This window comes from Vulpes lagopus, chromosome 5, assembly GCF_018345385.1.
Source record: "Vulpes lagopus strain Blue_001 chromosome 5, ASM1834538v1, whole genome shotgun sequence".
NCBI lineage: Eukaryota > Metazoa > Chordata > Mammalia > Carnivora > Canidae > Vulpes > Vulpes lagopus.
Window position 1 is genome coordinate 72,881,318 of NC_054828.1, and position 9,509 is coordinate 72,890,826.

Here is a 9,509-nt window from a genome sequence, read left to right on the forward strand (position 1 = left end):
ATGCCATACACCTGAAACTACTATAATATTGTGTGTTAACCATAATCAAGTTTAAACATTTTTAAATTAAACTAAAAAACAAAATCTTGCTATGGGTCCATGGTCAGATCAATAAGAGCGATGGCATTACCAATAGCTCATTGAGTCTGTAAGACCATAAATACTGCTATGAATGGGTTTAAGTCCAAGAATTTGTAGTTTAATAATTCAGTTGAACCCTGTGTTGATTTTCACTATTTAGATAGTAGAGAGCTTTTCTGGGTACTCTTCTATTTGTAAAGATAGATTACATAGAGGAATATATGGGCTCAAAAATGTGGAATTGGGGAACTTGGGTGGCACAGTCAGTTAAGCATCCATCTCTTGATTTTGGCTCAGTTCATGATCTCATGGTCATGAGATTGAGCCCAGTGTCTGGCTCCATGCTCAGTGCAGAATATGTGTAAGACTCTCTCTATCCCTCTACCCCTCCCCACCTCTCACTCCCTCTCTCCCCTTCTATCTCTAAAATAAATAAATCTTTTTATTAAATGTGGAAGTTCATTATAATAATTAATAAGACCTATAAAAAGGAAAGATATACAAGAAGTACATTTTTATTTCTTCTTTCCAGGTTCACCTTAACTTCCAAAAAGATGTCTACTCTCCTGGAAAATATCATTGCCATTATTGACCTATTCCATGACTACTCAACAACAGATAAGGAAACTGATACACTAAGCAGAGAAGAACTGAAGGAGCTCCTGGAAATGGAGTTTCGGCCAATCCTGAAAGTAAGGGATATCTCCTGGAAAGAATGGGTACATCACGCTTGTTCTGCAACAATATGACAAATAATAACTGTGAAATTTTATGAATTATTTCTTCTGGAATAGAAATTTTGGAATTTCTTCTGGAATTTTATGAATTATTTTTTCTAGAATAGAAAAAGACCTAATCTTATTTCAAAACAAATAGAACTTGTTTTCCTCTTTTAATATCTTTAATATACATGCACACATGTGCATAATGCACAACACACAAACACACATCTTTTGTGAAATAAATATAAATATTTAATGATAAGATAATTAACACCAAATAAGTATTCTTCATATATTGAAGAATATCTTCATATTGTGTTTCCTAACATCAAGAATGTTTACAAGTATATTTAAGAGACAATGAACTGATGGACTTCATAACATCATGACGTATAAAGAAAACAAAGCAGATGACCAACCAAATATTTTAGCTTTAACAAACCAGCATTTATATATAGGCTTTTAGTAAAATACATAGAGTTCCATCCTAACTCACCATAAGTAGAATATTATTACAGAAAAAAACACATAGTATCCAACATTTACTTACCAAAATTCATGTTTGCCAAAATAGTGTAAATTATTCAAGTGACCAATTGTCATTCTCCTGTAACCTCCTTCCATCTTTCACATGTACAGAATCCAGATGACCCAGACACTGCTGACATCTTCATGCATATTCTTGATATAGACCATGACAAGAAAATAGACTTCTCAGAGTTTTTTCTGATGGTATTCAAGTTGGCTCAAGCATATTATGATTTGACGAGGAGACAGAACCCCCAAGCATCAGAGCAAAACCAAAAAAAATATGCATACCACACACAAGATGAAGAAGATGACAGAGAGGAAGACGAAGTAGAGGAAGAAAAAGAAGAAAGAATTCAAAGTTCCAATCAAGCAGGAAGAAATGAAAGAAAAGGTAAGAAGACAATATCCAAGAGCCTAAAAGGAAGAAGAGGAAAGGAACATGAACAGACACCTGACAGCTCTAGACATGCAGGTTCCCATGACACTAAGGGAGCCAATTTTGGGCACTCTGACTCAGGATCTCACCACTATCAACCATCCACTCAAACACACAGATCCAGACAATCACCATCGAGACAAGGAAAATCATCATCTGAATTTAGGTCAGTGAAAAACTGGGAATCCAGAATAAATCAGGACAGTGACAGCGAAGGACACGCGGAAGAATCTGAGAGACAATATGGATCTGGCCCAGGAAACCAAGGAGAATCTGCACGTGGCCATGCAGGAAACAACTATAGACACTCTGAGTCTCATGGAGGGCAGAGAAAAAATCATGGACACTCAGAGTCTACCCATAGACAGTCAGACTCTGGTACAAGAAGAAGACAAGGATCAACTCAAGGAAACTCTACACACACCTCTAGACAATCAGACTCTCCTCATAGAGAGAATTCTTCTTGGGAAAAAACTGACTCATTCCATAGGCACTCAAAATCAAGCAGAAGAGGAAGACAAGAAAACAAGCAGAGGCAATCAGGAGATGGATTCACACATTCAGAAACTGGACTTAGAAAACAATATTCCGGGTTAAGGGCAGGGACACAAAGGGGATCCAGTACAGAACACACCAATGACAACGAAGGACATGTGGTGGATAAAAACACAGATTTCGAAAAACATCAAAGAAACTCTGGATTAACATCAGGAAAAGAGCAGAGGCCTGAACAGGAAGAGGTGGCTGACAGATCCAGAAAACCTCAGTTACATCACAAGAAAACCATCAAAAAGAGGCAGTCCAAATCGACAGAACAAGACTCAGTATCGACCACTACAGAGAGAAAAGGGCGCCACCATCAGCAGTCACAGGACAGCGCCAGACACTCGCGAGCTGGACATGGATCTGGTAACAGCAAACACCGGGAATCCAGCGTCAGTCAGGCCAGCGACAGTGAAGGACAGTCACTAGACTCAGAGACTCAGTCAGGGTCAGTCCAGGAACGGTCCAGGTCCAATCAGAGGAGACAACGTGGCAGCAGTGCACACGGCAGTTCTGAGCACTCAGCATCTTATTTCTACCAGAGAGCCCCCCAAGAAGACTTTGATTCTGCCCACAGACAGTCCCAATCCAGTACCAGGGGGAGACAGGGACCCCGCCATGACCAGGCCCATGACAGCTCTAGGCACTCAGGCTCCCGTGAGGGTCAGGCAGCCGATTTTGGACATTCTGAGTCAGGATCTCGCCACCAGCACTCGTCCACTCGGGCACAGGCATCCAGGCCATCGCAGTCCGGGCAGGGACAATCGTCATCTGAATTCAGGCCAGTCAGCAACCGGGGGTCCAGCATTACGCAGGACAGTGACAGTGAAGGACACACAGAAGACTCTGAGACGCAGTATGCATCTGGCTCAGGAAACCAACAGGGATCTGCCCGTGGCCATGCAGGAGACAGCGCTAGACACTCTGAGTCTCAACAGAGGCAGAGAAGCAATCACGGACAGTCTCAGTCTGGTCACGGACAGTCAGACACCGGTACTGGGAGAAGACAAGGATCTAGTCATGGGCACTCTCTAGATACCTCTAGACTTCCAGGGTCCCATCGTGCAGGGTCACCCTCCCGGGGACACGCTGACTCCGTCCATGGCCGGTCAAGATCGAGCACAGGAGGAAGACGAGAAACCCAGCATGAGCAGTCAACAGACAGATCCGGACGCTCAGGCCCCGAACACGGACAATTGTCCTCCGGACCCAGGACAAGCAGACATCAGGAATCCAGCCTGAGTGAAGGACATTCAGAAGATTCAGGTAGAGAATTCTTAACGACCCGTGGAGATTCTGGGTCCGGTTCAAGAAACCAACGTGGGTCTACCCATGGTCAGTCAACTGACAGATCCACACAGTGGGGGTCACGTCAAGGGCAGACAGGCACTCACAGGCAGTCTGACCCTGCCCACCGAGACTCGGGATCCAGCACTAGGGAAAGACAAGGAAGCCGCCACGAGCAGTCAGGAGACAGAGCCAGACACGCAGGGTCACGCCAAGGACAGCAGGCCACCCGTGGGCAGCCTGACTCTGCCCACCGAGACTCAGGATCCAGCACTAGGGAAAGACAAGGAAGCAGCCACGAGCAGTCAGGAGACAGAGCCAGACACGCAGGGTCACGCCAAGGACAGCAGGCCACCCGTGGGCAGCCTGACTCTGCCCACCGAGACTCAGGATCCAGCACTAGGGAAAGACAAGGAAGCAGCCATGAGCAGTCAGGAGACAGAGCCAGACACGCAGGGTCACGCCAAGGACAGCAGGCCACCCGCGGGCAGCCTGACTCTGCCCACCGAGACTCGGGATCCAGCACTAGGTGCCCACCGAGACTCGGGATCCAGCACTAGGGAAAGACAAGGAAGCCGCCACGAGCAGTCAGGAGACAGAGCCAGACACGCAGGGTCACATCAAGGACAGCAGGCCACCCGTGGGCAGCCTGACTCTGCCCATCTAGAATCAGATCTCAGCACCATAGACAGACAAGGGCGCCACCATCAGCAGTCACAGGACAGCGCCAGACACTCGCGAGCTGGACATGGATCTGGTAACAGCAAACACCGGGAATCCAGCGTCAGTCAGGCCAGCGACAGTGAAGGACAGTCACTAGACTCAGAGACTCAGTCAGGGTCAGTCCAGGAACGGTCCAGGTCCAGTCAGAGGAGACAACGTGGCAGCAGTGCACACGGCAGTTCTGAGCACTCAGCATCTTATTTCTACCAGAGAGCCCCCCAAGAAGACTTTGATTCTGCCCACAGACAGTCCCAATCCAGTACCAGGGGGAGACAGGGACCCCGCCATGACCAGGCCCATGACAGCTCTAGGCACTCAGGCTCCCGTGAGGGTCAGGCAGCCGATTTTGGACATTCTGAGTCAGGATCTCGCCACCAGCACTCGTCCACTCGGGCACAGGCATCCAGGCCATCGCAGTCCGAGCAGGGACAATCGTCATCTGAATTCAGGCCAGTCAGCAACCGGGGGTCCAGCATTAGTCAGGACAGTGACAGTGAAGGACACACAGAAGACTCTGAGACGCAGTATGCATCTGGCTCAGGAAACCAACAGGGATCTGCCCGTGGCCATGCAGGAGACAGCGCTAGACACTCTGAGTCTCAACAGAGGCAGAGAAGCAATCACGGACAGTCTCAGTCTGGTCACGGACAGTCAGACACCGGTACTGGGAGAAGACAAGGATCTAGTCATGGGCACTCTCTAGATACCTCTAGACTTCCAGGGTCCCATCGTGCAGGGTCACCCTCCCGGGGACACGCTGACTCCGTCCATGGCCGGTCAAGATCGAGCACAGGAGGAAGACGAGAAACCCAGCATGAGCAGTCAACAGACAGATCCGGACGCTCAGGCCCCGAACACGGACAATTGTCCTCCGGACCCAGGACAAGCAGACATCAGGAATCCAGCTTGAGTGAAGGACATTCAGAAGATTCAGGTAGAGAATTCTTAACGACCCGTGGAGATTCTGGGTCCGGTTCAAGAAACCAACGTGGGTCTACCCATGGTCAGTCAACTGACAGATCCACACAGTGGGGGTCACGTCAAGGGCAGACAGGCACTCACAGGCAGTCTGACCCTGCCCACCGAGACTCGGGATCCAGCACTAGGGAAAGACAAGGAAGCCGCCACGAGCAGTCAGGAGACAGAGCCAGACACGCAGGGTCACACCAAGGACAGCAGGCCACCCGTGGGCAGCCTGACTCTGCCCACCGAGACTCGGGATCCAGCACTAGGGAAAGACAAGGAAGCCGCCACGAGCAGTCAGGAGACAGAGCCAGACACGCAGGGTCACGCCAAGGACAGCAGGCCACCCGTGGGCAGCCTGACTCTGCCCACCGAGACTCAGGATCCAGCACTAGGGAAAGACAAGGAAGCAGCCATGAGCAGTCAGGAGACAGAGCCAGACACGCAGGGTCACGCCAAGGACAGCAGGCCACCCATGGGCAGCCTGACTCTGCCCACCGAGACTCGGGATCCAGCACTAGGGAAAGACAAGGAAGCCGCCACGAGCAGTCAGGAGACAGAGCCAGACACGCAGGGTCACATCAAGGACAGCAGGCCACCCGTGGGCAGCCTGACTCTGCCCATCTAGAATCAGATCTCAGCACCATAGACAGACAAGGGCGCCACCATCAGCAGTCACAGGGCAGCGCCAGACACTCGCAAGCTGGACATGGATCTGGTAACAGCAAACACCGGGAATCCAGCGTCAGTCAGGCCAGCGACAGTGAAGGACAGTCACTAGACTCAGAGACTCAGTCAGGGTCAGTCCAGGAACGGTCCAGGTCCAGTCAGAGGAGACAACGTGGCAGCAGTGCACACGGCAGTTCTGAGCACTCAGCATCTTATTTCTACCAGAGAGCCCCCCAAGAAGACTTTGATTCTGCCCACAGACAGTCCCAATCCAGTACCAGGGGGAGACAGGGACCCCGCCATGACCAGGCCCATGACAGCTCTAGGCACTCAGGCTCCCGTGAGGGTCAGGCAGCCGATTTTGGACATTCTGAGTCAGGATCTCGCCACCAGCACTCGTCCACTCGGGCACAGGCATCCAGGCCATCGCAGTCCGGGCAGGGACAATCGTCATCTGAATTCAGGCCAGTCAGCAACCGGGGGTCCAGCATTAGTCAGGACAGTGACAGTGAAGGACACACAGAAGACTCTGAGACGCAGTATGCATCTGGCTCAGGAAACCAACAGGGATCTGCCCGTGGCCATGCAGGAGACAGCGCTAGACACTCTGAGTCTCAACAGAGGCAGAGAAGCAATCATGGACAGTCTCAGTCTGGTCACGGACAGTCAGACACCGGTACTGGGAGAAGACAAGGATCTAGTCATGGGCACTCTCTAGATACCTCTAGACTTCCAGGGTCCCATCGTGCAGGGTCACCCTCCCGGGGACACGCTGACTCCGTCCATGGCCGGTCAAGATCGAGCACAGGAGGAAGACGAGAAACCCAGCATGAGCAGTCAACAGACAGATCCGGACGCTCAGGCCCCGAACACGGACAATTGTCCTCCGGACCCAGGACAAGCAGACATCAGGAATCCAGCCTGAGTGAAGGACATTCAGAAGATTCAGGTAGAGAATTCTTAACGACCCGTGGAGATTCTGGGTCCGGTTCAAGAAACCAACGTGGGTCTACCCATGGTCAGTCAACTGACAGATCCACACAGTGGGGGTCACGTCAAGGGCAGACAGGCACTCACAGGCAGTCTGACCCTGCCCACCGAGACTCGGGATCCAGCACTAGGGAAAGACAAGGAAGCCGCCACGAGCAGTCAGGAGACAGAGCCAGACACGCAGGGTCACGCCAAGGACAGCAGGCCACCTGTGGGCAGCCTGACTCTGCCCACCGAGACTCAGGATCCAGCACTAGGGAAAGACAAGGAAGCAGCCATGAGCAGTCAGGAGACAGATCCAGACACGCAGGGTCACGCCAAGGACAGCAGGCCACCCATGGGCAGCCTGACTCTGCCCACCGAGACTCGGGATCCAGCACTAGGGAAAGACAAGGAAGCCGCCACGAGCAGTCAGGAGACAGAGCCAGACACGCAGGGTCACATCAAGGACAGCAGGCCACCCGTGGGCAGCCTGACTCTGCCCATCTAGAATCAGATCTCAGCACCATAGACAGACAAGGGCGCCACCATCAGCAGTCACAGGACAGCGCCAGACACTCGCGAGCTGGACATGGATCTGGTAACAGCAAACACCGGGAATCCAGCGTCAGTCAGGCCAGCGACAGTGAAGGACAGTCACTAGACTCAGAGACTCAGTCAGGGTCAGTCCAGGAACGGTCCAGGTCCAGTCAGAGGAGACAACGTGGCAGCAGTGCACACGGCAGTTCTGAGCACTCAGCATCTTATTTCTACCAGAGAGCCCCCCAAGAAGACTTTGATTCTGCCCACAGACAGTCCCAATCCAGTACCAGGGGGAGACAGGGACCCCGCCATGACCAGGCCCATGACAGCTCTAGGCACACAGGCTCCCGTGAGGGTCAGGCAGCCGATTTTGGACATTCTGAGTCAGGATCTCGCCACCAGCAATCATCCACTCAGGCACAGGGATCCAGGCCATCGCAGTCCGGGCAGGGACAATCGTCATCTGAATTCAGGCCAGTCAGCAACCAGGGGTCCAGCATTAGTCAGGACAGTGACAGTGAAGGACACACAGAGGACTCCGAGAGACGGTATGGATCTGGCTCAGGAAACCAACAGGGATCTGCCCGTGGCCATGCAGAAGACAGTGCTAGACACTCTGAGTCTCAACAGAGGCAGAGAAGCAATCATGGACAGTCTCAGTCTGGTCACAGACAGTCAGACACCGGTACCTGGCGAACACAAGGATCTAGTCATGGGCACTCTCTAGATACCTCTAGACATCTAGGGTGTCTTCAGGGTCAGAAAGAAAATCCTGGGCCGTCTGATTCAGTGTTTGCTCAGCCTCAGAATGGTAGTGGAAGTCATGATTCCAACCATGTGGAATTCAAGGACTTCTGTGAATATTGAGAAGATTCTGTCGTATCCAATATAACAGAGAGTAAGATGCACCCAGGAATATATTGCCATTCACATGACAATTCACAATGTTTGGGATTTATTCAGTCACAAATTTTTAATTATGATGATGATAAACTGATAAAAAATAATCCAAATTGTAGGAATATGAACCCACACATAACTTTAAATCAAGTAGTTTCAAAATATACTTCCAAAGAATTTATTTCATTTATTTTAAGTAAGTTACACTCTTTCTTTCCTTGGTGATAGTTTCATTTTTCTCATATTTAAATCTTCAGTTAGGATGGTGAATGTGCAAAATCAGTGTCAGTAGTTTTAGAAAACTCAGTATTTGGGGTTGTTAGTTTTCAGCAAGGATTTGTCTTTGAGAGGTTAAATTTTAGAATCTTTGTAGATTAGTATATTAATTTTGTCAAAAATATAATATTGTCATTCTAGAGGCCAAAGCTGCTATATTAATATCAGGGCTTGATCCATATTCCTCTACTCTTCTTTAATGGGACTCTATATTATTGTGGATTCATTAAATCAAAAAAATAAATTGCATAAAGCTTCAAAATAAACAATTAAGCATATATCATAGTTTGTCCTTTTTGTGTTTATTTCTCAGAGACTCCAGAAGACTTACCCCCCGATGGCCAAAATTACATCTTTTTGTCACTGGAAAACTATATGACCAAATGTTAATTGTACACCATGCAAAAGTAATAAGGAGTCCAAAGAAGAAAGAATTTAAATAACATAATCATTGTCCCACATAGTCACCTTTAGGATGAAAAAAGGCTTTGCTTACATGAATAGGACAAACATTAAACCCAAGTGGCTATTAGCCAAGTCAAACCAAGATTAGTAAACAGAAACTACTAACCACTGGTTCTTCTTCCAAAGACACTAGGAATTATTTTACAATGAAGATTAATGAAAGCAGAGAATTTGTGCTGAAATATCCTGACAAAGGAAAAACAATAAAGAAAATGCACTCTCGGAACCAGAGGGTATTAGGCTGAGTGAAATAAGTCAATCGGAGAAGGACAAACATTATATGGTCTAAAAGACTCATTTTAGACAGAAGGACACATACAGCCTGAAAATAAAAGGTTGGGGAACCATTTACCATTCAAATGGTCCTCAAAAGAAAGCAGGCGTAGCCATACTTATATCAG

At 48.9% G+C, this 9,509-nt stretch overlaps 1 protein-coding gene across 1 annotated transcript; it reads left to right on the plus strand.

Moving 5' to 3' along the window:
- Positions 1-635: 635 nt before the first annotated feature.
- FLG (filaggrin) lies at positions 636-8,334 on the plus strand. The gene is made up of 3 exons (XM_041756967.1): positions 636-773; positions 1,443-4,129; positions 4,161-8,334. The coding sequence occupies exons 1-3, from the start codon at positions 636-638 to the stop codon at positions 8,332-8,334; spliced, it is 6,999 nt and encodes a 2,332-aa protein (XP_041612901.1).
- Positions 8,335-9,509: the final 1,175 nt, after the last annotated feature.

Bases quoted from the DNA above. Each gene is read 5' to 3' on its own strand.
- FLG (XM_041756967.1), top strand. From the start codon at position 636: ATGTCTACTCTCCTGGAAAATATCATTGCCATTATTGACCTATTCCAT. The intron at 774-1,442 runs GTAAGGGATATC...TCACATGTACAG, and splicing joins AGTTTCGGCCAATCCTGAAA to AATCCAGATGACCCAGACAC. The intron at 4,130-4,160 runs GTGCCCACCGAG...ATCCAGCACTAG, and splicing joins GACTCGGGATCCAGCACTAG to GGAAAGACAAGGAAGCCGCC.